General features: G+C 54.9%; 2 protein-coding genes and 1 pseudogene across 3 annotated transcripts in view; all 3 read right to left on the bottom strand.

Annotated features, from left to right (window-relative positions):
• Nucleotides 1–1,939: 1,939 nt before the first annotated feature.
• On the bottom strand, nt 1,940–4,912 carry ZBTB9 (zinc finger and BTB domain containing 9). Of its 2 annotated transcripts, none has more exons than XM_027126981.1 (2): nt 4,687–4,912; nt 1,940–4,431 (listed from the first exon to the last, which is right to left on the bottom strand). In XM_027126981.1, the coding sequence occupies exon 2, from the start codon at nt 4,423–4,425 to the stop codon at nt 3,016–3,018; it is 1,410 nt and encodes a 469-aa protein (XP_026982782.1). In that variant the 5' UTR covers nt 4,426–4,431; nt 4,687–4,912; the 3' UTR covers nt 1,940–3,015. The 2 variants fall into 2 exon arrangements, with proteins under 2 accessions (XP_026982782.1, XP_026982781.1); XM_027126980.1 differs by having other exon boundaries at nt 4,670–4,911.
• Nucleotides 4,913–5,256: 344 nt separating this feature from the next.
• Nucleotides 5,257–6,658, bottom strand: LOC113630995 (GTP-binding nuclear protein Ran-like; annotated as a pseudogene).
• Nucleotides 6,659–6,742: 84 nt separating this feature from the next.
• SYNGAP1 (synaptic Ras GTPase activating protein 1) overlaps nt 6,743–26,010 on the bottom strand; it is a 31,608-nt gene continuing 12,340 nt past the window's right edge. The window contains 16 exon segments of the mRNA XM_027126963.1: nt 6,743–8,670; nt 12,367–12,457; nt 13,591–13,802; nt 14,928–15,101; nt 15,536–16,567; nt 16,569–16,611; nt 17,011–17,052; nt 17,705–17,883; nt 18,099–18,300; nt 18,431–18,667; nt 20,208–20,352; nt 20,570–20,714; nt 20,842–21,468; nt 22,852–22,950; nt 23,176–23,329; nt 25,653–25,774. Of these exon segments, the coding sequence (XP_026982764.1) occupies nt 8,524–8,670; nt 12,367–12,457; nt 13,591–13,802; nt 14,928–15,101; nt 15,536–16,567; nt 16,569–16,611; nt 17,011–17,052; nt 17,705–17,883; nt 18,099–18,300; nt 18,431–18,667; nt 20,208–20,352; nt 20,570–20,714; nt 20,842–21,468; nt 22,852–22,950; nt 23,176–23,329; nt 25,653–25,774 (3,651 nt within the window). The 3' untranslated portion in view covers nt 6,743–8,523.

Here is a 26,010-nt window from a genome sequence, read left to right as displayed (position 1 = left end):
TATGCTTCATTTCCCTTTTAGTTGAAAATATTTTCCCTTTATGTATGTGACCCTTCCCTGAGAGAACCGATCCCTGTAAAGGTGTGGGGAATTACTGTTCTCACTCATAATAACTGTTGACATTTATTGAGTTTACTGAGTGCAAGGCACTGTTCTAAGCATTTTACATGTATTAATTCTCACAACCCTATGAACATAATAAATGCTCATGAGAAACTACAGAGACAGAGAGTGAAGATATAGGACAGAAAGGATAATTAAAAGAGCAAAGGCTCTGTGAAGGGGGCTAGCCTTGGACAGGAGAAGGGACATCTCTTCCACTATAAGGAGGAAAGGACAAAAGCAGAGAGGTGCACGTTTGTTTAAACCAAAATCTTTCATCGTGGAACTCAAGTTCCCTATAATCCTAATAACTTGGAAAGAAAACCCAAACTTCTAACATGGTGTCTTAATTTGCTTTACAGAAGTAGTAAAGTGCTATGGGGATTAAGGAGAGGGAGGAAGCAATTCTGCCCTAAGTTTGGACACCTATTAAGTGTCAGGTATACCTGAGGCTTTACGGATCCCAAGATGGGCAACATATGAAGATTGTATGGGTGGGCCTCTGTTCTTGTGGGCTGGCCAGCACCCATTCCCCACTCTTCTGTCCCAGAACTTCAATTTCCCTTGAGGATTCCAGGATTTGTCACCTCAATGGAACATATGATCAAGGTGCTCTGGTCAGAGGATGGCCCTGAGGCCCAGAGTTCTCTCCTGGAAATTTTATCTTGAGATGAGTGACAGAAGAAATAAGATTAACTGGGTCATCATCCCAAAACATATGACTGGAAAAATTCCCCAGTTCCTGTTCCCTCAACCCCTGGAGCTGACCCAGGTCTTGTCCTTCCAAAGGCTGGCCTTTTAGCCCTTCCTTCCATTCCAGGAGCCACCCCACATCCTTCAGATTCCTGTGTTGATAAGGTTAGTCAGAGCCAGTTTCCACCGCTTGAAACCCAAGGATCCTGGCCAACAGATATAGTCAGCTACAGAACATGTGCCAAAAGAATGACAGGTGGATGGGATGGTAGTAGATCCAAGGTTGGCAGCCTCCATCCCTGACCCCTTATCCAATGTGGTCACAGTCGTTACAGTGGGGATGGTATCATGGCAAGGCTCTTTAGAAAGGCTGACAGATCCCAGCTACAACTCACCTTCTCAGCCATAAAGTCATATTTTTTAGCCCCTTTAGGTTCCATACCTATTAACTTTAGAGGAACGTGCTTTGGCAAAGGCTGTCACTCCTGGCTCTATAGTTGTGACTTCAACTCATGTTCACCATTTCCACATCAATTCAGCCGCCCACACCCACTACCACACTCTGGCAATGGAGTTCTTTGTGAAACCTCTGGTGAACCATCATAGGTCTTTACTCAGCTTCCTTTGTGCCACTACAGTAGCTTGTACTGTCTCCCATCATGGACTTACCATACCACATTGTCATTATGTCTAGCTTCGGTAGTAGCTGTGAACTCTCTGAGGGTAGAATATAAGTCAGGGTCTAGTACAGTGCTTTGCAACAAATGTAGAACAAACCAAACAATAAACATAATACATGAAGTCAGGGAATATTATAGGTAAAAATGTGAACAACCGCTTAAAAAAAAGAAGACAGAGAACGAGTTAGGAGGTACATACCACACCACCAAAAAAAAATTAATAAAAAAATAAACAAAACAGTTCAGACTCTGAAAAATAAGGCAACTTACCAGAAGTTATTCAGGGGCAGGTCAGGGCTGAGAATCTGGCCCACTGACATCCAGGACAGTGCTCTCTGCAGCAGTGTGAGACTATCCGATTCTTCCCCCATCAACATAACCCAGCCGCATAAGGAATATGTCCAAGTCTTTGCAACTCTGTTCTCACATCGTCTCTCCCATATAAATGACTCAATTCAGTTCACTGTCAGCTTAGCTTTCACAGCAAAGTTTATTTGAAGAAATTAAGAAACTTATGACAATCTCCCCATTCCAACATCTATCCTTCTATGTGTCGACCAAGGGGCTGTCAAGTGTGGGTAGGGATGGAAAGGGAGGGGGTGTGGTCCCACTGTGCAGTTATTTCTCTAGTTTTCAGCATGTGCCGTCTCAGCCCTGAGTCCCTCTGACCATAGCCACTTCTTCAGAGCGGTGATTCTACCCTGAGAGTATTTTAGGTCAGTGGCCATCTCCTGAGTTCACTGGTCACATTCCAGTCAGTGTGATCAATATGGATGATCAGTGGTGGTCAAAGGTAGACAAGAGGGACTTCCTGGGCAGTCCAGTGGTTAAGACTCTGTGCTTCCACTGCAGGAGGCGTAGGTTAGACCCCTGGTCCGGGAACTAAGATCCTCTATTAAAGAGGGATCTAAGTGACACATGGAATGCGCAATCTGTTAAAGTGCTCAACTACAACATACAACAAAAAAGGTGTTGTAAAATTACCTACTAGTGAGAAAGCAATTTATAATCTGAAGGGTTTCTGGAAAATTTTAACAAAAGTATATAAGAAGACCTCTACTCACATAATTTCAGCAATGATGAGGGAGAGTAAAGCTTAGAGCTTAGTCTCCGGATTACCAGAACTCTGAATCAAACATATCTCTAGATGGAGACCAGCTCCCTTAACTACTCACAGAGACTGAATGAAATATTTATCATAATTTTTCTTGCTAACTCGTCTCTCATCATATAAACTTCTAATCTGAATTCCAGTTTCCTGTATGAAAAGAATATCTATTATGGGCAACTGATCGATTTACGTATGGCCTGTAAACCACTTTCCTGTAGGGTAGTTAGCCAAAACCTGGAGTGAGATGAGAAATCAGTTTCCAAATCGGTCAGGTTGAAGCCCACACCCAAAAACAAGAGGTCCATAATATAGCTATCCTCTTGGCATAATTAACAAGATACAGGATTGCAGTGCCATGGTAGTGAGGGGTAAGTACCCAACAGCAGCAGTGGCTCCCTTGTCCTGGAAATTCGTGTATGGCCTCAGTAGTCACTTGTAAGTCCAGTGAGCAGTGGCCCAGCCCTGGCCCTTGCACAGGTCCCGGTGGCGAAGGAAACAGGCATGGACTCGGAACCGGCGGCCACAGTGAGGACAGGCATGCAGGGCTCCAGCGTGGGTCTTCATATGCTCTGTTAGATGGTGCTTCAGCTTGAAGCGCTTGTTACAGATGCCACAGCCAAAGGGCCGAAGGCTGAAGGTCAGCATGATGTGCCGGTCACGCTTTGGCTTCACTGCAAACCGCTTCCCACACAAACAACCAAAGCGTTTTCCATCTGCAGGGGGTGCCCCGCCTAGCTTCACAGGTCCATGCACAGCTTGCCCTGCTCCCCCAGGTCCCCCACCCCCTGACAGGATTTCATTCCCATGAAGATCCACTGGTTTCCAGGATGGACCACCTCCTCCAGATGTTTGCCCTGCTCCTGAGGGCAGCAAGAACCCTAGCTCTCCATTCTCTTCAGTGTTCCCTCCTGGAAACACTTTGGTCTCCTCCTTTGTTCCTCCAGACTGAGTTCCGCCTCCTGATATCTCCTCCTTGGGCTCAAAGGGTTCCTGCTTAATGTAGAAGATTTTGGGAGGCAGTACAGTATGAGGGGCAGGAGGCTCAGGTGGAGCACTCTCGCTCTCTGGAAGCCTGCAAGGAGTACTGGATGTGGGTAGGGCGTGGGATGCAGGAGAGTGGGGAAAACCCCCTGACCCTCTCTGAGGCTGAGGAGTCTGAGAGGGTACTGTTGACCCCTGGTCCTCCTCATCTTCTTCTTCCTCCTCCTCCTCCTCCTCTTCTTCAACTTGAAGCTGTAACATATCTCCCAGTTCACTCCCCTCCCCTCCAACGCGGCTCTGGGTAGAAGCGGAAGACTGCGCCACAGTCTGGAAAGGGGAAGAGCGGATGCACCAGTCTCCTGGAGAGGATGTGGTGGAAAGAAGTGTGTGGAAAGGGGTCGCTCCCCGAGTTGAAATCCCACCACCTGAGTTTTCTAGTTCTCTAAGGATCTCTGAGCACTGATCTACCACTTGCCACATCTGGAGACCACTGGCCACAAGGAGGTGGGCAGGGAGAGCATCCAGTGGCAGACGGAGGTGCCCGGAATAAATGAGCTGGAGCAGCCCCTCGAAGGCGTCGGCTTCGATGACGCTGGGCAAGGTGAGACGTGGTGCATCCCCCAGAAGTAGTTTGTCGTGGAAGTAAGGAGAGGCGGCAGCCAACACCGCTTTGTGGGCCCTAAGTTCGCGGCCCTGCACCAGGAGGGACACGTCACAGAACTTTCCCTCCAGCCTGTGGCGGTTCAGGGCCTCCAGGAGTAACGAGCTATGCTGAGGGAACTCGATCTGGATCGTCCGTGGGGCTGGGTTGCAGGCCGGGGAGGGGGCTACGGGAGGCAAAGGCGTCGAGGTATCCATGGCCTCCTGGGGAAGAGAGAAACCCCAGAGGGGTCGAGTACAGGAGGTGAGAGGTGAGGTAGAGCCCGCGCGGGAAGAGGGCTGTGAAGGAAAGGGACGGGGTCACAGAAGCTCTGGATAAGGGGAACCGTGTCTCCTCAAACGCCCGCCTCCCCTGCCCCCCAACGTGTGAAAACTTTTCAGTCGGTAGCTGTTCGGGTAGATCAGTCCCACGCACTCCCCCGCCGAGAAAACGAAAACATACCACAACAAAACACCAACCGAGGCTTGAACTTCCAGGGCCTGTGGAGACTAGGAGGTCCTTCAGCCGCGAGCCGGACCTCGCCGGCCGGGTCGGCTTCTCCCCGCCGCTCCGCTCCCACTCACGTGCCCGCAGAGTCCGGCTCCAGGGGAGGCGCGGCCACCCGGAGACCGCCAGCGCCTGCCGCCCGGCCCTTCCCGCCGCCACGCCCCCGAGAGTACACACGCGGCCCGGCGTCCAAAGCGCCTCTGCAGCAACCGTACCGCCCCGGCCGGAAGCCACCGCCTCCCCGCCGGACGCGGATGCCGGGGCGCTGGGCGGTGCCAGAGAGGCAGCCAATCGGGGGACGCCGGCCTACAAGCCTCATGTTGATTGGTTGCGCGGGTGAGAAGGCGGTGCTGGCGAGAAGCCGCTGGCCCCAGCCGGGCCGCAGAAAGGGTGGGCGTGCGCTCCCGTGATTAAACTTAGTCCCCGCCTCTAGTAGGTGCTGAGAAGGCGAGATTAAGCGGGCACTTACTGTATGGGCTACGTATTGACCGCATCACCTTGTATCCCTCGGGCTCCGCCACCAGCGAGGTAGGTGTTTCCATCCCGTTTCCTCGGGGGAAACCGAGGATGGCAAGTGGTGGCCCTGGGGCTGGACCGCACATCGCTGAGGCACCATGTTCTTTCCTCCATTCCGCACGGGAGCATTTAAACTAATTTTTATTTTTCCTCTAGCAATTAAATAAACTTCATTTCTAGGTAATTTTTTTTTAGATATTTAAAATACAACTTTATTCTGATTCTAAACGAAAAGGAATGGGAATGACGGTGACAAACAAGATTCCACCACTGAATATTGTGATGTGACTGTAGCACTCTTATATTTGAAACTCAAGGAGGAAACAACTGTGTTCCAAAACACAAATATGCAGGTCCCAAAAAAAATGTTTTTGTTTTTTTTTTAACTGCCACATTCACTCCGAAGCCCATTCATCTCCTTCAGCATCCCAAAGATTAAGCACATGTTCTGCTTAGCTATATAATAAAGTGGCAAACACCCTGCACCACCGACATCACAGGACAATTGCCTATAAAACTAGACTTCTGACTCTGGGCTCCAGCTTCACTTTCTCACGGGTCATCATGTTCATCCGGGAGGGCAGTTGTCTGAGCAAGCTCTAGATCGTGCTCGTACTGCGCTGCCAACGCTGGATCCATGACCACCTCTGGTGGGGCGAGAGCAGGCATGGCGACGAACTCCAAGTTAGGGTCTCCGATCAGTTTTCTAGCAAGCCAGAGAAGGGCTTTTCAAAGTTGTAGTTACTTTTGGCAGAAATGTCATAGTACTGAAGATTCTTCTTTCGGCTGAAGACAGTTGACTTTGCCTTAACCTTTCTGTCCTTAATATCCACTTTGTTGCCACACAACACGATGGGGATGTTCTCACACACTCGTACCAGATCTGTATGCCAGTTACGCACGTTCTTGTAACTCTCGATATTACATCAAACATTATAATGGCACAGAGCTTGGATATAATAGCCATTTCTCAGTCCACCAAGTTTCTCCTGACCAGCTGTATCCCATACATTGAACTTAATAGGTCCTCTGTTGGTATGGAATACAAGGGGATGGACCTCAACACCCAAGGTAGCTACATACTTCTCAAATTCACCAGTCAGATGATGTTTCACAAATGTAGTTTTACCAATTAGGTAATTATTTTTAAGGTACACGTAGATGTATACTTGGAATCTTTTATCAGAGAATGCTGCTGTTCCTTTTTTTTAAAAAATGTTTTATTTATTTATTTAATGCTGCTGTTCCTTGACCTCTTTACTCCTTCGGGTTAAGTGGTGCAGTGGTGAGGGGAGAGATAGACGGAGTAAGTTTGGCCAGTGCAAAACCCCTACTCTAACTAAAACAATAAATCTCCTCGCTGGTCGGGACAGCGATATTCTAGGGTGAAGACTACGGCACCACACAAGGATATACAGTTTCTCCTAGGCTGTCAGCTTCCTCTCAAAAAGCAGCTCGTCACCCTGCTGGTCCTCCTGGAGGTCCCAGCCTAGGAAAGTAAGCACAGCGATAAAAGAACAATCTCCGTTTATTAAACATGATTTTTCTGTTTCACCACACACTCCAGAAAAAAAGGAAATGGGGCTGGGAGTGGAGAAAAAGGTACAGTGGCTGGGGATAGAGTAGGCTGGGAGTGGGGTAGGGTGGGGAGGGAGAACGTGAAAACAAAATAAAACAGGTAGGAAGAACATCTCCCTACCCTTAAGGTGGTGGCCGGGGGAGGGAAGCATGAGGGGGAGGGGGCCAGGAAGCTCTGTACAGAGGGGTTGCCCCCAGCCCCCACACACACACCCTGGATATGTACAGTACAAACCCCAGATAATTACAACAGCCAAAGAAGAGAAGAAGAAAGGGAGTCCAGGGGTAGGGTCTGAGGTTGGGAAAGCAAGGAAAGGGCACAGGGATAAAATTTCACATATTTACAACTTTTATATAAGTATAAATTTGGCCCCGGCTGGGTGTATGTGTGTAGTGGGATGGGACTGAAGGGGAACTGTCCATACAAAAGAAAGAAGGGTCGAGTCTGGGAAGAGTCTCAATACCAAACGCAAGAAGGGATGAGGGGGCAAGGCTGGGTAGGGGACAGCAGTCAGGGAAGAGGGGGTGCCAAGGAGGGGCTTCTCCCCTCCTGTGACCTACCCACACCAAACCCCATCCATCCTACCTCCCCTATCCCGCCAGAGAGCTATGTACAGAGAAACACCGAAAAATTGTGGACCTGGCGGGAGGGAGGAAGGTGGAGGGAGATTGGGGAGGGGGGGGAGGATGAGAGGGAAGCCCAGCCCTGTCCTACCTCCCCCGGGGGACAGAGTCATGGAAGGGGGCCCCCAACACCCCTCCTCCAACACAGGTCCCCCCACCCTGGGGGAGAGAGGCATGGCTTTTCCTAGAGTAAGTTCCCCCCTCCCCCTGGGAGTAGAGACCAAGAAAAGAGAGGGGAGGGGCAGCGGGGCTGTGTGTGTCAGGGTAGGGCAGATCAACTAGTCTGTCCTCCCCAACATACACCCGCTCCTAAACCCTAACCCCTCCCCCAAACCTCAATTCCGCCCCACCCAACACACTGGGGGAGGGGGGGGCACAAGCCCCCTCACCCCGCTCTGGGACCAGCCAAGAGCAGATCAGGTATGGGAAGAAGGGGAGACAACTCCCATTCCCCCCTTGCCACCCCCTCCCTGCCCCGGTGGCCCCTCCACCCCATCTGGGTTCTGGGTGGGGAGGGAGTAAATTTAAGAGTGGTAGGAGGAGAAGGAGTTTGTGCGTGCTGAGCCCCCCCAGACGCTCCTGAGAAATCAAGGGGTAATAGGGCCCCCTCACCTGGGGTCCCCTCCCCATAACAAGGGGGACAGGGGAGGCCAAAATGGGGCGGTGGAGGGGAGTTAGATTGTCAGCTCTGGTTACTGCTAAAAAATCACCCTGAAGTTGAAAGTTTGGAGGTGCCGCACCCCCACGGTGGGGTGAGGGTCTGTCCCCCAGTGCTCAGGGGAACGATGAGGCAGAGGATGGGGATAGCACCCCGGAGTGAAGGGGTCTGTGTGGGGTAGGTGGTGTCCTGGGGCAAGGGCTCCTGGGGGTCACAGGGGGAAGCACCCCAACAGAAAGGAAAAGGGAGCAGCTGAGGGTCCCTGCTCTCCCTCCTGGAAATGGTGCAGTGGGGGTGGGGGACTGGTGCCCCCCAGCGAGGCATTCAGGGAGGCAATCCCGCTGTCCCTCGGCGATGTCCAGTCCTGGTGGTTGGTGCCGTTCCAAGGTGGGGTGCACAGGGAGGGAGAAGGAAGTCTGTGATGCAAGGTGGGCTAGTGGTCTGCGGTGTTTCGGAACTCGCCGTTCTCAGTGATCTGCAGCCGGGGTGGGGGAGGTGGGGCTGGGGGGGCCAGGCCGTTCCAAGGTGGGGCCAGCGTCACACGCGGGTTTGTTGGACCCAAGGGGGGAAGCTGCCTCTCCTGCAAGACACCAAAGAGGAGAGCGCGGACTTATTGAGACGCTTCGCGGGGGCCTGGGTGCCAGCTCCCTAGCAGTGGCCTCCCCCAGAGCTGGCCCACTCCACAAACCACATCCCACCCCCTTCCCCCAGGACACCCCCACCCGCATCCTCCTCCTTTGTTTCTCACCTGTAGGAGAAGTTACATCTTCTGGGATCAGGGAGAAGAGAATCTCACCCCTGACTCCTAACAGGGGCCTTCAACCCAGGGAGTCACATCAGGAACCCAGTTCACAAGAAGTAAGTTTCCTATCTCACCCCCAGCCTAACCCTTGCATCTTCCCCTGCCCAGTGCCCCCCCTCCCAGGCCACCCCCAATCAGAGGTGGGAACTTTGTGTAGAGGGAACAAGGGGAAGCAGTACAGCAAAACCTCATTAATCCAAACCCCCATGGATTTGGGATTTTTTTTCATAATTTGAACAAAAACTGGGCTTGAGTTTTCCTTTATCTGTGAAGAAAGGGTGTGCTAAGCAAAATTAATAGTGGAAACGTGTATGTGGGAGGGAATATTTAACCTATACCAGAAAACAGACTTTTCAATCCTATCTACTCATTAACACATGCTCCCTGAGGGCCTCAAGTGGGAAAGCCTCGTTCATTGAGTTCTACTTACTGTATATAGTATGAAGACATGCATTTCATTAAATAGACACTGTCATTCAGTTTTGTCACTTATTCACAGTGGCCAGCTTCTCAAATATAACATTCCAAATTAGAGAGGTTTAACTGTACTGGGGGAAAGGAAGGGGATTCAGGGAAGTGATGTGGGAAGGAGAAAACACTGTGGGAGGGGCCGCCTCTCGCTCACAAATAGGCAGGAAGGAAAGGACTAGGAGCTTCTGCAGAGACGCAGCATGCCCCGAGCTCTGCATCCCCAGGAAACAGAAGGGCTTCATTCCTTTCCACCCCCACGCTCCTTTCATTCCCTCACCCTGGGCTCCCAGTTAGAGGGTGAGGGGTACCAAACCCTACTCCCACCCCTGGTCCTATTCTACCCCTTCCTACCCCTCCTGGACCAACTCCTGGCTCCTCGCCTCAGCTCTGGCTTCTGTTCCTCTGCTGGGAGAGGAGAAGAAAGCCATGTGTTCTACACTTTGGGTTGCTTGCTTAGGCTTTTAAAAATACAGGCACATAATTAATTTTTATGTTAATGGCTGAGTTGCAGAGGGACCAATACCTGAAAGGGGTTTAGAGAATGTGTCCAAATTATTTCCTGGACCATAGGGCACTGAATCCTGGCAACCTAGCTGTGTCTGACAGAATTTCTAAAAGATATAAAAACACTCCAAGCAGAGGCTCCCAGGTCACCTCTCCTCATCTCTCAGAAGGTCACCCAAACCCAAGATTTAAGCAAAGCCACCCTCTTAGCTTGCCTCTCCCACACTTTCCACAGCCAGCAAGAGAGGAAATCCTGTCTGGTAGGGTATCCTGAGTGTGGCAGGAGAGCAGGGGAAGGAAACCTCAGATTCCCTTCCCTCTGCTTGTCTGCTGGCAACAGCACACAGGCATGCCCCCAACACCCCCATGGACCCAAATTTAGAAAGGAGATAAATTAGGGTGCCATTATTCACTTTACAAAAGAATTCACCACAGGAGTCCTTTAAATGGTGAGGTCCCCTGGTGCCTTGCAGCATCTGTTTTTAACTCACCAACTACTTTGACAGAGAGGCCGGGCAGGCAGAGAGTTAAAATTACAGTGTGAGGAGACACTGCCCACTGCAGATCAATCCCGCAGAAAATAAAGCATCTCAGAAGTGATGTCAGTGGCTGACTGCTTCCCATTTACTGGCTTTTCAGGTAGGATTCTGTGTCCGGCAAGGCCACTGGGTGGCGGGAGAGGGGGAGTGAGTGGCATTAGCAGCCCAGGGCTGTAAGCACTGACGAGAGGTTATTTAATCTGCTGGTTCTGGCATCTCTGCCTGGAATCAACATGGCTACAGAGCCCACGATCTTATTTAGGAGGACACCTCCCCCCACTTCCAACTCCCAATGCCACATGCACCAGTCCACATCCTAACATCTGTCAAGGTTCCTTTCTCGCTCCTCCTTGCTCCACTCACCCTTACTGTCCCGACATCTGAACAGCATCCTTTCCCAGCACCCCAAAGTCTCCCTTAATTAATTACCCACTCTTAATTCCCACCCAATGGGGCTGAATAGGAACCCCAGATGCCTTCTACCTCACAGATGTAAGGAAGGAGAAAGAGAGAGAAATAGGTGAGGGGTGGGAGGAAGGAGGGCTCTCTACAGAACCCAAGGTGTGGGAGAAGGAAGAGGAAACCCCAGCCTACCTGCTGCAGCCAGCACAGCCCCTTTAGCCAGGGGCCCCCAACCCAGCATCACCACCACCCCTTTAACAAACCCTGACCCCAACATCCCAACCCCCAAGGACGCTTTGGTGAAATGGGGGGTGACAGACATACACTGGAGAGGTAGAGGAGGAGGACTGAGAGTCAGGAGGAGGCCACGGGGAGGTGTGTAGGAAGGGGAGTGTGATCTGGGGGATGTGCGGGCCATCTAGGGTAAGGTGCTTGGTACTGGTCAGGAGTTCTGGGAGGCGGCAGGAAGTGCTCTTGGGACAATGCCTGGGGAGACAGGTCTGTGCAGGAGGTGTCTGGAGGGTCGGGCCTGTAGAGGTCCTCGGGTGTGGGGGGCAGCAGTGAGCAGGGGAGAGGCTCCGGAGAGTCAGAGGGGAGTGGGCTTCACGACCAACCTGCAGTGGTCCGGAGTCACCTCCCCCTGTGTCCTCCGCCCGTGGTCAAAGCGGAACCAGGAGAATTACCTGATGAGGAGCTGCAGGGGGAGAGAGTGGGGTCATGGGGTCAGGAGCCTTGGTGGTGCTGGGCGGGAAGCCTGGAGGTCAGAGCAGAGGAAAGAGGAGCATGGGTGGGAAGTGAGCAGAATTGGGGGAGAACGAGGGGTTAAGGGGGCAGGAGGGAGGTCCTAAAGGTTGGCTGGTGAGAGAGAGGGCGGGCAGCCAGGAGCTGGAGAGGCCAGTCAGGAGTGAGGACCACAGGGAGAGGCAGGCCAAAGAAGGCGGCTAAGCCTTCAACACCGAGGGAAGGAAGGGAGAGCTTACAGGACAGGGGGCTTTCAGGATCTGAGGAGTCGGGAAGAGGAGGCCCAGTGGCGGCTGTCAAGGAGTGATGGGGATTGGGGGGCCCAGAGAACAGCGGTGACGAGTACCCCAAGTCCCCAGGGCACCAGCCGGAGCCTGAGGACACTAGCGCTCCTACTGCCCTGGGTTCTGTTCTAGCAAACTGCAGCCTCTGGCCCTCCTGTCCCAAGAGGAGCTCAGAGGAGGCCAAACTCCCTGACTCACACAGGGGTGGGCCCAGCAGGGGCAGGGGTCCAGGAACTTGGTGGGGTCTGAGGTTCTGGTAGAAGGTCCTGAAACGCAAACAGAAGTGGGAAAGGCAGGGTGGGGAGGCACGGCAGGGGAGGGGGGCTGACACTGCTGGGAGTGACAAAGGCACAGACAATGGGATGAAAATGGGGTCGCTTGGGGGCTGCCGGGAGCAGCCAGTGGACAAACGGAGAACAATGGGAGAGACGGATGGCGATGGGGCTGGGGTGGCTGGTGCAGTGACTGCACGAAGGACAGTGGGATGGATGGGGATGGGACACGGAGAAGATAAATGACATTGTAATTTCCACCTGAGCGTCGAGCAGCCTCTTCTTGGGTTCGGGCAGCGGCTCAGCCATGGCGGGGTGCTCCCGGCGCAGCTCCTCCTCCACCAGCATCAGCCTGAAGGGACGGGCTTCAGTGGGGTTAGTGGCGGGCACGGGCGCGGAGCCTGCCTGGGGAGCTCATGATCCCGGGGAACCCCACAGCTCTCTGGAAAAGCCTTGGGCATCCTTCTCCCTCGCGCTCAGAATCCCTCCATTGTTCTGACTCCAAAAGACGCCCTGTCATTCACCTTCCTTTCAGGGACGCTCGCATCTCCCTGCTAAGTACGGGTTTCTGTGCCTCAGAGACCCCCTACCTACCACCAGGCACCCCGGCCCTCTGCGCTCCCACTCAGGACCGTGCCGTCCCTCAGACCCTGTGGCTGAAGACCTGGCTTCTCCATCCCCCACCCCACCTCACCGAAACTAGGCCATCTCCAGGGCAGCCCCTAGACACCCCTCGCCCAAGAGGGGTCTCTACAATCATAATTCCCGGACTCTCCCTGCCTTCTGTGAAGATTCTCAAGGTAACTTCTCATAAAGGATATCAAAGCAGTGGTTTTCAAAAAGGTTTCCAGTCAAACCTTTTTCTTCTAATTAATCTTACTCAAAAATACATTTAGAATGCGTGGAAATGAAGCTGGCTCTGGTTGGAGTGGGGGTCCTACCCAGTTCTCAAGCTAACTGATCCCCTTGTTGAGGCACCTCCTTGGAGCCCAGGGCTTGACAGAGCACAGGCTATAACAAGCATCATTTACTTTCTGATGGAATACCTTTCCACGGCTGCAGAGGAGGGTGGGCCCAGGATGGGACGGTCAGGGGCTACTATGGCCAAGGGACCCCTGCTTAGATTTGGGGTAAACATTACAGGCTGAGTTGAGAATAACCAGTGGGGGAGTCCCAGGCTAGGCCAGGTCCAGACAGAGAGAGATGGTTGGACAGTAAGAGGTACATTTTCCAAGGGCTTCAGAAGTTACTCTACTAGGAGAGAGATCAGGGTTTAGTAAAGGGATATTTAATGCGCTAAGCGGGAGGTTTCTCTCCATCTGGTGATGACGGAGTGGGTGACAACCCTGGGAGGAGGGTGGTGGGCTTTCCTCCTGGTGTCCTGCGTTGGGGGATAGGGGATGGTGGTTGGGGGCTGGGGGGAGCTCGCTGGCCCTCTTCAGCCTCAGGCTCTCCCTTGCCACTCCTCCCCGGGCCGCCCCTCACCTGCCAATGATGCTCTTGATCTGTGAGTCCTTCTCTGCCTGCTGCTGCCTTAGCCTCTTCTCGCTCTGTTCCAGCCGGGCCTGATACTGCATCAGGATTTTGCTGGTCTGTTCTTCCTGGGACAGCAGCCTCCGCTCATACTCTTCCAGCTTCCGGTTGGACATGTGCAGCCGCTCCTTCAGTGAGTGGATCTCCTCCTCATACTCCTTCACCTGCCCGCCGGGCACACGACCCCGCACTGTGAGGGGGGCTGTGCCTGACCCCACCACCCAGCCTGTACCCCTGCCTGCCAAGCACAGCCACCATGTGGTGAGGGACACCCCACCAGCCTCCTCCAGCCCTTCTCTGCCTGTTGGTCATACACACACACACAACTGGCCTTTAAGAAGGCCCTTCCGTGGGGCTGAGGCTCCCTCAAGATGGAGCAAAATGGTGGACTCCCCCACCCTAGAGGTACACACATGCCCTCACATGTGCATCTGGACACAGGAGGACCCACACAGGAGCCTGGACAGACTCATGGACACACGTGGAATGCATTTTGGCCTCAGCTTGTTAAATGGTGCTGGAAATAATTTATTATAAGGCCTGAAGATTCTCTTAGCTCAAGTCCATCTACATCAATCCCAACATTTTCCTTTGCTCAGAGACCACTTCTCCCCAAAAGCCTCTCTGCTTCCCCAAGTTGCAGTCATGTATTCTGTATATATAATCTAACCCTGTAGCTACCCTCTTCTTCAAGGTCCTCGCAGCAACGGCTCCCAAGGAACTTTCTGCTAAGTGTGTGAAGGCCAGAGCTCCTGCTGACTTTTGCTCGGGACCACCACCAGCTGAGAGTCTGGACAGTCTTTCCACACGTGGGCCAATACACACCACCCTCCCCCTAACCACCAACCCTCTGTCACCGATGCCCACGGAACAGTGACTGGGTAAGCCATGCATGGGTCCTGGTACGACCACTCTGCCCCTCGCCCAATGTACAGCTCCCACTGCTAGTGAAGTACCTTCCCCTGACTTCTTCCTGAGAAGTCACAGGAGCCAGGGCTTCAACATGTTCTCCCCGGGGAAGAAAACAGAGACAGCCTAATATAGAGCATGCTTTTCCCCAGACAGTCTATGATGTGTGTAACCCAAAATAACACAGTTGAAATGGGTTTTTCAATGGACTGTATCTGGCCTCCCCTGACAGAGGGCTTCTCAGGAGAAGACATCGGGTCTTTGTCCTTTCTTTTTCATCGTAACTACCTGACCACAGATGTTGCCCTTGGAAGGGACTAGAAGCCTGCCCTGTGGGTAAAGGGTAAGACGGGGTTTGGGGCAGGGAGAGCCCTGCGTACCCTATCCAGCCGGCTCTCGTCCATGGACTTCGAGTATTCCTTGAGCTTGTACTCTTCCCGTTCGATGTGGGCGCTCTCGATGTCAGCTGACAGATGAGGCATGTTGGAGACCCAGGCCACCGTTCGCTCGGAGGCTGGCATCGTGGGGTTCAGTGTGGATGGCGTCTGAGAATGCTGGGACGGGGCGAGGTGGGGGCAGAAGGAGAGAGGGAAGGTGGGAGGAGGCAGAGTGCTTTTAGAGGGAGGGAGCACTGCCCAAAGAGACGAGAGTCCCCTTCCTGTCCCCCACACTAGATGAGAGTCCCCAGCCTGTCCCCTGCACTAGCACCCATCACCTCGTGAAAGCTATATTAGTTATTCATCATATCTCCCCTCAGGAGCCCCATGAGGGCAGGGAGTTTTGTCTGTCGTTCAATGCCAAGTGCACAGTGCCTAGAACAGCACGTGGCGCCAAAGCAAGCCCTCTATGAACATTTGTTTAATGAATGAAAGGAAGTGAGAAAACTGTAACTTCAAACCCCAGTCTCTGTTCTACCACCCCCCCCAACCCGTTTCCTTCTTCCCTCCCTGCTCTTCACCCCTCCGGCCTTCCTCCCACCCCCACCTACCTGCTTGGTGATGGAGGGCTTGAGCCCCCCACCCCCTCCGCCGCCGCTGCCCCCGCTGCCCCCAATGCTGCCCTCTTTGCTGAGGCTCTGCTGCCGCGGACGGGCAGGGCCATAACTTGGCTCCGGCGACTGCAACAGGTTCCCGCTGGACGGCCGGGGTTTCTGGGCAGCGCTGACTGTCAACTGCTGAGACTTGCCCCTCTGCAACGGAGGCGGCTGGCCCCCGCCACCCCCGCCGCTGCCCCCACCGCCGCTCCCACCTCCAGGCCCTGGGGGAACGGGCCTCTGGGGACCAATGGTGATCTGGGGAGGAGACAGCATGTGCTGCAGGTTGTCCTGGAGTGAGAGCTGCCGACGGGTGAAGTCAGTGCCAGAGGGTCCAAACTCATCACTGTAGCTGTGGCTGTGGAGGATGGAAGCAGCGGGGGGCTTGGGGACCCCTGAGGAGAGGTCTTCGCTCTTGCTATAGCCATGGAATGGGGCGAAGGTGTCCCCTGGGGGCTCTCCACCTCGGTGGTGGTGATGGTGGTGATGGTGGTGATGGGAGGAGGGTGGACCGTGGCCTCCGCCCCCTCCGTGGCCCCCTGGGGGGCCTGGCCCATCAGCAGCCATGTGGAAGAGAGGATTCTGGAAGGAGAGGGGTATGCGCAGTTGCTGGGCAGGGACACCGTCCGTGGTGACGCCCATCTGGCTGAGACGCATGCCGGCCGCCGTGATGGATGAGCCGCTCCCCTGGGAGAGGCGGCCAGCAGGTGCGGGCCGCAGCCCCAACGCCGCAGTCAGGGAGGCCTGGCTCGAGTGCAGCAGGTCCCCTACGGCTGCCAGGTTGGATACACTGCTGCTGTTGAGGCGGCCACCGGGCCCGTCACCCTGCAGGTCCAGCATGGAGACGCTCTTGTTGACACTCAGCATCTTCTGCTCCGGTTCTGTGATGTCCGAGCTGCTCGTGCAGTACGCAGGTGAGGACCGGGCCAGGGGTGGGCGGCTGACATAGAACAGGTCTTTCCCCCCACCAGGCGGCGGTGGGGGGGGGCTTTTCCTTGGTTGGGGAGGGGAGGCGAGCCATGTCCATAGAGCTGCAGGAAGGGAAGCGGGCACACGAGTGGGAGGTAAGACCCAGGCTTCTAGCAGTAGAGCCTCTGTGGTCCAGCATAGGCCTGGGGTGAAGAGTGGGACCCGCAGGGAAGGGCTGAGAGCTGACGTTTGCAGCTCGGGAGAGGGCAGGCAGGCTGGGGGGATGGGAGGGGATGCGAAGGAAATAGGATGGGACAGGGCCCCTCCGGGAAGGGAGGGAGGCCTGGAGAAGGGGAGATGGGGCAGCAGGAGGAGGCATGAGGGGCAGGTCTGGGCAGATGTGGAGGAGATGAGGGCGCATGGAGGAGAAGAGGAGCGGAGGGAGGTGATGGCCACTGGAGTCGGGGTTGGCGGGGGAGCAGACAGGAGAGGAGAGGGCGGGGGAGGGGAGAGCCCCTCACCTGTTGAGGCCTCGAGCCATGAAGGACTGAAGGTCGATGGAGCTGGAGAGAGATGGGAAGAGGGACGAGCACAGACAGAGAGAAGGAGAGAGGCAGGTGGAAGTTGGGGATGTGTGGAAGGAGAGGCGGGGATGGTGGGATGGGTATGGTATCATGGAGGGAGAGATGCGGGCAGAGGAATGAGCAGGATGGTCATCAAAACAACGAGCGGCAGCTGCGGATCTGTGCGCCTCCCAGCCTGGAGGCTGTGGTGGGGAGGCTCTGCGGGGTGGGGTCCAGGGGCTACTGCTGTAGTGCTGAATCGGGGCAAGGTCTGAGGGGTGCTGGTGGCGGGGCTGGGGATGGTGCTGCTTTACCAACTAATACAGAGCTACCTGAATGTTCTGACACCAGGTGGCTGGTCCAACTGTACAGGCTGAACACCAGCTCTGAGCAGGGAGAGGGACCTCCTAAGCTTATGCCAGGCTGGAGCTGGCGGAATCTCAGCATGTTTTGGGGGGCTCTACATTCCTTGCTCCCTCTGGCTTGCAGCTAACTACTGACTGGACCTGTCTCCTTACCATTTTCTCTGAGAAAACGCTTCTCTTTCCTTTCTTTCAAGCCCTCGAGAAAGGCACATGGGGCCCAGTGGAGTGTATCCAGGACAGAAGCATAAGGGCGCCTAGGGCACAGGCCTGGGGTCCTGGGTGCTCACCTGTTGAGGTCCCGCATCACGTAGCCCTGCATCTCGGCCGAAGGGCCCCGCAGCACCACAGGCTGAGGCCGGGGCCGCTCGCTCTGACGGCTTGGCTGCCGTTGGATGTTGGGGTTCCTCAGAGCTGTGCTGATGTCGTTGAGGAGCCGGGGCAGTGGGCCCAGCTTCAGGAGGGCTTCCTGGAATGGGGAGGCTATTACCTGGGGGCTAACAGCCCAGCTTTAAGGGAGCCTCAGAGAGTTCAGGTAGAAGGAGTCTGAGCTGGGGAAGTGGCATTGGAAGTGGCAGTGACATGTCTGGGAACAGGAGGGGGGGAAGAATCTGCGCAGGGGGTGGTCTCCGGGCCACAGGAGCCTCTGGCGACCTGAGGACGGGCCAAGGGGCCTATGCTCACCTTGCTGAGCTGGGGCAGCACCTCCCAGAGCAGGGCGTGCAGCGTGGAGAGCTCTCGGCCCAGGTCGATGTAACCCTCAAAGCTACTGCTATTGGTCAGTGTGTCCAGGTTGGAGATCTCGTACAGGAACTGCTGCATGGAACCCCACTCCAGCTCCAGAAACTCGTTCATGAAGCCCAGAAAGTCCTCCTTTGAGGTAAACCTGGCCAAAGCATCCAGAAGGTACAGGTCACACCCAGAAAGCCTCCAACCCACGCCTGTCTCTAGGGACTCGGGAGACCCTTCCTGCCCACTCCAGCCCCGTCTGACACCCAGCCTGAGGCTTCCCTCACTTGGAAAAGTTGGCCAGGTTCTGGATGACCTTGGCGATGAGGGTGAGGGTTCGCGAGGTCTGCTCATCTGGGTACTCCTGCATGAGCCCAAAGAGACTGGGTGACATGATGGCCGGGCAGAGGAAGCGCAGGAAGAGCGAGGCACTGATCAGCCGGTCTGCGATGTCCTCCCGGCCCCTCTCTGCGCAGCGCAGCCGCCAAGACGCAAACACCTCCTTCAGCTCCCTCGGGAACACGCTGAGGGGACGGGGTGGGGAGACAGAGAGAGAGAGAGAGAAAGAGAGAGACCGGGACTGAGCCCCAGAGACCCTCAGCTTCCACGGAACATGCTGAGGGGGGTGGAAGGAGGTGAGGGTGTGGAACCCTCACAGAGGTGAGAGCGACAGGGAGGGAGGGAGGGCGGGAGCGCAGGAGGAGGACAGGAGGCTGCTGGAGGAAGAGGGCTATGGCAGAGGGGACAGAGGGGACAGACAGGGTAGGGAGAGAGAATGCAGGGGAGAGGAGGTGAGGGGAGAGGGACACGCGGGAGAGAGACAGGGGCAAGTGTGAGAGAGACAAGGAGAGGAGGAGAAGAAAGACACCAGGGAGAGACAGAGATGGGAGAGAGATGGAGGGTCACTCGAGGTACAGGGAGCTCGGACCCCCCAACTCTTCTGGATTCCAGGGAAATGGGGATGGAGGTGTCCCAGGCATGATCCCCAGTCCCTGGAATGGCTCAGAGCTCACTCTTCCCACCTCCCTGGTCCTCCTCTTCAATGTCCCATTGACACCTTAAACTCTAACTGGTGTAAAGTGAGCTCAGCATCGCTCCCCACATCTCCAACCTCCACTGGGCTCCCTCTCCTGACTCCCCAGTTCTGTCAGTGAGGCCACCGTGGTCTCCCAACCACCAGCCTCATGGCCTTGGGAGTTGTCCTTGCTCCCCACAGACATGCCCTCTCCTTTCCAATTACCCAATGACTCCTGGTGATCCTTTCCGCAGAGGGTCCTTACAGTAGCCCCTTTCTACTTTTCCTGCTACCATCCTGACTCAGGCTATGATTTCCATGCCTGAACCATTAACAACAATCCCCAACTAGCCTGGACTTCATTGTCCCTACTCCAGCCACCTGCCACACCCACCTCCATTTAAGAATTAACCTTCTCAATCATGATACTGCTTGGCATCCCACGACCTACCAATGAGCTCCAACTCCTTTACCTGGCAGCGGAGGCCTTCAGATTCTAACTCTCCTCGCCCTGTCCAGACACGTCTCCCATCACTCTCCACTGTGAGCCACACACTCCACTAAACTACCTCTGCCTGCTGTCCCAGGACCTCTCACCTTCACGTGTGGGCCTGTTCCACAGCCTTCTCCCGAAACGTCTTCTCAGCCCACCATATCTATACATCAGAACCTGACCTAGTCTTCCAAGCACAGCCGTGGGGGCACCTCCTCCACGAAGCCTTCCCTGCTTATCTCAGTCAAAGATCTGCCTTCTCTGACCTTGTGTTGCATTGCGGAGGTGTGGGGAGGGGGTACCCTCACTTGGAACTTAACACATACTGTACCGTTCTGTGGTTTTCTGTGTATCTAATCTGTCCCTACTCATTCTGGTGCAGGTCCTCTGAGGGCAGGGGCCAAGCCTCATGGCTCTCTGTCTGCTCTACAGCACCAAGTACAATGCTTTGCCCATAACTGGTGCTCAGTCCTCTTTGAAGATGGACAGATGGATGAACAGATGAACACACGACTCCCCCAACCCTGTCCCCCCAACCCAGGGTTCCCAGTCTCACCAATGGGAGTTGACCACCTTGCACAGGGCCAACTCACAGCACATCCGCAGGTTGGCCTGGTGCTCTGCCAGACTGGACGCCGTGCACTTGATGGGGTCCACCTCACAGTTCTCCTCAGATTCATACAGAGCACGGATGAATTCCCCTGTGGAGATGGGGGCACAGCAGAGGGCGGTCACACTTTCGAAGGGCAGGGACAGGGGCTGCCAAGGTTTGGGGAATCTCGGAATCAGGTTGGAGGGGACTCTGGGCCCAGAAGCATCAAGCTGAGGCAGGGTGGACTTGGGGTCTGGAGTAGCTACACTTAGGGCTGGGGTGGGCATCTGGCAGGTTTAGGAAGAACACCTGTGGGTAGGCCATACCGATGGCATCCTTGAGGTATTTCTGACCAATCAGTCTCATGTACTCTTCTATGGCTTTAGTGGCGAGCGTGTTCTCACGGAATATGAGGTGCTCCCGTTCCATGAACCGGTCCACCTCGGACATGGCCATGTCTGAAAGGAAGTCCTGGGGGCCAGGAAAAGCCAAGGGTCAGCCTCTGTCCAACCCAAGCTGATGAAGACAGATGTGCCCTACCCTTACTATCCCGAGTGTGCACTCCCAGGTCACCTTGTCCTGAGGGCCCAGTACTCACCTTGGCCTTGCCCGTACTCTGCAGGATGTGAACCAGCGCGCTGGCGACCTCTTCCTTGCCCTTGACATTCAGGGCGGGTTCCAACACCGCACACAGCATCCGATAATGGTTGGTGACGTACTCTGCAAACTCCTTATACAGCTCCATGGGCAGGATGCTCATTGTCTGGTAACGCGCTTTCAGCCGCACAGCCGGGCAACCTCCTTTGCCCTTGCCCCCTGAGCCACCCCCTGAGCCCCCTCCCCCTCCCGAGCCCCCCATACCCCCGGAGCCCCCACTGCCTGTCGGCAGGGTCACGGGGTACCACTGCTCTGTGAAGTGGCGCCCAGCCAGGGTGGCCACAGGCACAGTCACCAGGCCGACATAGCCCGCCTTGTCCTTCTTGCGCTTTTTGTCTGAGTCACGGTACAGGTGCAGCCGCAGGGCCCGGACGGCTGGCAGGTTGTTGAACTCGAAGTGCTCGCCCCAGAAGACGGTGTCCCCCGAGGCCGAGCGGGGCTTGGAGGTGGTGCGTGCATACAGCATATCATCCAGGCAGAGCTCGCAATAGTACCGCTTCTTGGGGGGCAGTTCCCGTGCCTCTATGATCCACAGCTTCAACACGTTGTCCACCCGGCGGCTGTTGTCCTGCCAGGGTAGGGCGGGTGCGGCAGATGAAGGGGAAGGGACAGAGAGACAGACACACCAAAAGAGGAGAGACGGTGAAAAAGCCAGATAGTCTCCGACACCAGCAATCACAGGGCTGAGAAGGCATGTGCGGGATTAAACCGTGTCACCCCAGAATTCATATTTCATAGTCACATTAAGTGACTATAGTCACTTAAGACATGGTCGTACTGGATGAGGGTGGACCCTAAATCCAATGACTGGGGTCTATACAGAGAGGGAGATTTGGAGACCAGAGACACAGGAGGGGAGATGACCATATGAAGATGAAGGCAGAAAGTGCACAGATGCAGCAAGAAGTCAAGGGATGCCTGAGACTGCCGGCAACCACCAGAAGATATGAAGGGACAAGGGAGGATTCTTCCTAGAGCTTCTGAGGGAGCAAGGCCCTGCTGACACCTTGATTTTTGACTTCCAATCTCCTGAACTGTCAGAGAATAAATTTCTGTTGTGTTAAGCAGTCCAGAGAGTGGTAATTTGTTACAGCAGCCACAGGAAACTGATACAGAGGGAGCTCATACATCAGACGACAGAATTCGTACTGAGAAAAGATTTTGAAAGCTAGAATAATAAACCCAAAATATTAAGGTGGAATTTGAACAGGATAACTGAGGAGTCCTTTAAAGACAATCGGAAGATAATTGCAAAATATGCATAAATGCAGCAGGTGAGACTACACAGTTAGTGTGAAAAGGGCCTGGAGGATGACAATGACCAGTGAGGCTCAGGTGATGCTGCAGTGTGAAAAGAGCCTGGTATTTATACTCTGCATGGGGCAGATCACATCCAGCATCTTGGGTCTAGTTTTTAAGAAGGACACTGACAAACAAGGGTTCCCACAGAGGAGGCCACGAGGACTGTGAGCTCACTGGAAACTGGGAAAAAGAGAACAGCTCACGGAACTGGGAGCATTCCTCCTGGGAAGAACACGAACTCAGAATTTTTGAGCCAAAGGGACCTTATAGATTATGTAGTTCAACCCCATTCCTACCAGTCATACAGAGAGGAAACCAAGGTCTAAAGACTCATCTACCTGACAAATCTATGTGTCCCGCAGAAACACTGCAAGCTGGGCCCGGGCGCCCACCTGTCAGGGTGTTAGTGGGACATCCCTGCTTGCAGGGAAGATGCACCAGAGGACTTCCAGAGCCCCATCAGTTCCATAAGTCTATGATTTCTATGGTAGGGAAACATCATAAGGTAGAAAGAAAGGAAAAAGAAATGGGGGACTCAGAGGAAAATGGGGGTCCCCTCCTCCTTGGTCCCCTTCTCCCCTAGGCCCCCAGTTTCCCCTGCAGCTTGACCTTTGCCTTGCCCATGCTGTGTACCCTGTACTCCCAATACCTTGTTGGGTTTTACTGCCCGCTGTAGATTCTCGATCCATTTGTCCCTTTCGGCCGCAGAACGACAGGCAAAACATTTTGTTCCTGATGATGTTGTTACCTAGAGAGGGGTGTGGAGGTCAGTTGGAGCTCTAGAGGGGTGATGACTCCCAAGGACTGAGAGTCCATCACCATCTCTTCCTCCCCGGCCTACCCTCCTTTCTCTCAGCCCCAGAGGCTTCTGTTTCCTTGATGTCCCCACCTCTGCCGCTTTCTCCAGGACTCTCTGCCCTCCCCCTCCGTGACCCCTGCCCTTTGGCCCTCCCCAGCCCCCTACACCCAGTACCTCAAAACAGAACTCCTGGCCCAGGATGGAGCTGTGCACTGGCTTGATAATGGAATCTTCATCCAGGTTGAGCTCCAAGGCCTCGGCCGCACTGCTAGGACTCAGCAAGGACTCGTGAGAGTGCGACTCCTTAAAGCTCTGCATCAGCCGGGCCCTAGCAGGCGGGGGTCCAGGGGGGAGAATCAGGGCCCCACTCTGCTTACACACTCACAGGCTTGCATCGCCAACCTGACTCTAGGATGGAGACCTGGGGAAAGGGGCTCCTAAACCCACTTCCCACATGGACACAGACACAGACAGAAAGAAACCCAGCCTATCCCCGGGGAAGGACATGAAGGATGTGAGAGAAATGAGAACACTTTAAGAAATCCCCTCCCCTCAGCCCACCACCTAAGGGGTTGTGAGGACTGGGGACACCTAGAAATATCTCAACCCAGAAAGGGACCATGGGAGAAAAAAAAAAAGAACAGGTGGGCCTTGGACACTTCTAGGTGGGACTTCTATGTGACACCTCCCCCGCCAAAACCACAGCTTCAGTATAAGGGGAAAAAGGTGGGAGTAAAGAACCAGAAGTACAGGGGCTTCCCTGGTGGTGCAGTGGTTAAGAATCCGCCTGCCAATGCAGGGGACACGGGTTCAAGCCCTGGTCCGAGAAGATCCCACATGCTGCGGAGCAACTAAGCCTGTGTGCCACAACTACTGAGCCTGCACTCTAGAGCCCGTGAGCCACAACTACTGAGTCCATGTGCCACAACTACTGAGCCTGCGCTCTAGAGCCTGTGCTCCGCAACAAGAGAAGCCACCGCAATGAGAAGCTGGCACACCGCAATGAAGAGCAGCCCCCACTCTCCGCAACTAGAGAAAGCCCGCGCACTGCAACGGGGATCCAATGCAGCCAAAAATAAATAAATAAAATAAATAATTTTAAAAAGAAAGAAGCAGAAGTTCAAAGATGCTGGTCTGGGCCTTGGCACACAGGTAGTGCCTAAAAAGCACTTAATAAATCCAAAAATGAACGAGCTAAGAGGACAAGTTTTAGCAGAATCATGGGAAAGGGTGAGGGAAAATCATAAAAAATAGAAGAAGGATTTTGGGCAGAAGAGTGACAACGGAGATAAGGGACTGAAAATGGGGACTGGGGAAGAACAGATAGGGCGAGAAGGAGAAAAGGAGGAGGGAAAGGTGTGTGCAGAAAGACAGGATGGGAGAAGATGAGGAGAGGCCACTGGAGAACTGGATGTGGGAACAGAGGTGGGGGACGGGGTGGGGGGGGGACGAACTTGGGAAAATCAGTGCAGGAGGGCAGAGGTGAAAGGCACTGAGGGGAGTGGAGGCCGGGACCACAGGGAAGGCAGAAGGTGAAAGGCACTGAGGGGAGTGGAGGCCAGGACCACAGGGAAGGCAGAAGGTGAAAGGAACTGAGGGGAGTGGAGGCCGGGACCACAGGACAGTTTGCTCGGAGCCGGCTAGGGGATGAAGAGTAGAGAGCAGTAGGGAAGCGGGAGGGGGAGCTCGGGTGTGGGAGCCTCCATGGAGCTATTTATAGCAGCCCCGTCATCTTGGGCTCTGTTGCCGTCAGCACAACGCTCCCCCGGCCCCCCGCCCCCGCGGCCAGGAATACCAGGCCCTCACACCCCCCCTCCCCAAATCCAGCTCCGGTGACATGGGAAGGGGGAGGGGAAGGTGTGACTCACCTATCCCACCCTCCCCTACCTGCCCCACCCGGGGGGGGGCCGGCCGGGGGGGAAAGGAAGGGAGGGGTGCGCCCGGGGGGGGGGGGGGGGTGGACTGGGTGAGGGGGAAACCCAAAGAGGGACCCCAAAGAGCAGACCACAGGAGCAAACAAGATTTCCTTCAAGCCCAGCCTCGGAGACAGTGCCCTCTGGACTTCTCTGCGGGCTTCTTCCTCAGGCTTCAGTCCATGGATTAACCCTCCAACCTCCCCTCCCCAGTCTGTTGACCTGCATACCCGTGCCACCTCCCCTTCTCTGTCACGCTCTACGCTGCACCTTCTCTCCTCCATAATACCTGCCAGCCCCACCCCACCCTACCACCCTTTCCTCATACCCTCTACCTGGATCACACTCTCCCCTCCTACCAACCAGCCCACCGCCCCTTCCCTGGATTCCTTAAATGTTCCTCCCAGGCTCCGTCACTCCTTCTCCGTCCTTCTGTACAGCTCCTTCCATCCTGGGCTGGAGCCCATCCTTCATACGGTCAGAAGAGTCCATCCCTCCTTGGCTTCACCTTCACCCCCTTTCCTGCCCCGCTGCTCACCCTCTCTGGGCACCCTGCACCAAGCCCCTCTCCTGCTGCTCCTCTGTTCTGACCCCTGTCCCACCACACCTCTCAATCAATCTGAAGCCGTCAAGCTCTACACTCTGAGAACCCCCACCCCTCCAGCCTCACTCTGGAGGCCCCTACACTGCATCCAACTCATCCCACCACGCTCTAGCCCACCGCTCCAAGCCCTGTACCGGTCATGGTCAGCACTTCGGAAGCGAGGCAGGATCTGGCGAAAGCTGCTGGTCCGGTCAAGTTTGGGTTGTGACTTCGTACGTTTGATGGAGCTTTTTAGCCTCCGGCTCAGAAAGCCTTGCTGGGTGGGGGGGAAATGGGGATAGGTGTGTTTTGGGGTAGGGTCAGTTCTACCTCCTCACCGCTCAGCTGGTAAAGAGTCCTGGATGAAGGTGGGATGGGGGGAAAAGGGAAATCTCTAGAGGCTAGGAAAGGGGGATAGGAGCTCTGCTACCAGTTTGTCTTCCTGTGCTCTCAAGGATGCGAGTGTACACACACACACACACACACACACACACACACACACACACACACACA

The sequence above is a fragment of the Aethalodelphis obliquidens genome, unplaced genomic scaffold (genome assembly GCF_003676395.1).
Source record: "Aethalodelphis obliquidens isolate GAN/ISIS:26980383/991018 unplaced genomic scaffold, ASM367639v1 scaffold31, whole genome shotgun sequence".
NCBI classification, from domain to species: domain Eukaryota; kingdom Metazoa; phylum Chordata; class Mammalia; order Artiodactyla; family Delphinidae; genus Aethalodelphis; species Aethalodelphis obliquidens.
This window is presented reverse-complemented; position numbering and strand designations above follow the sequence as displayed.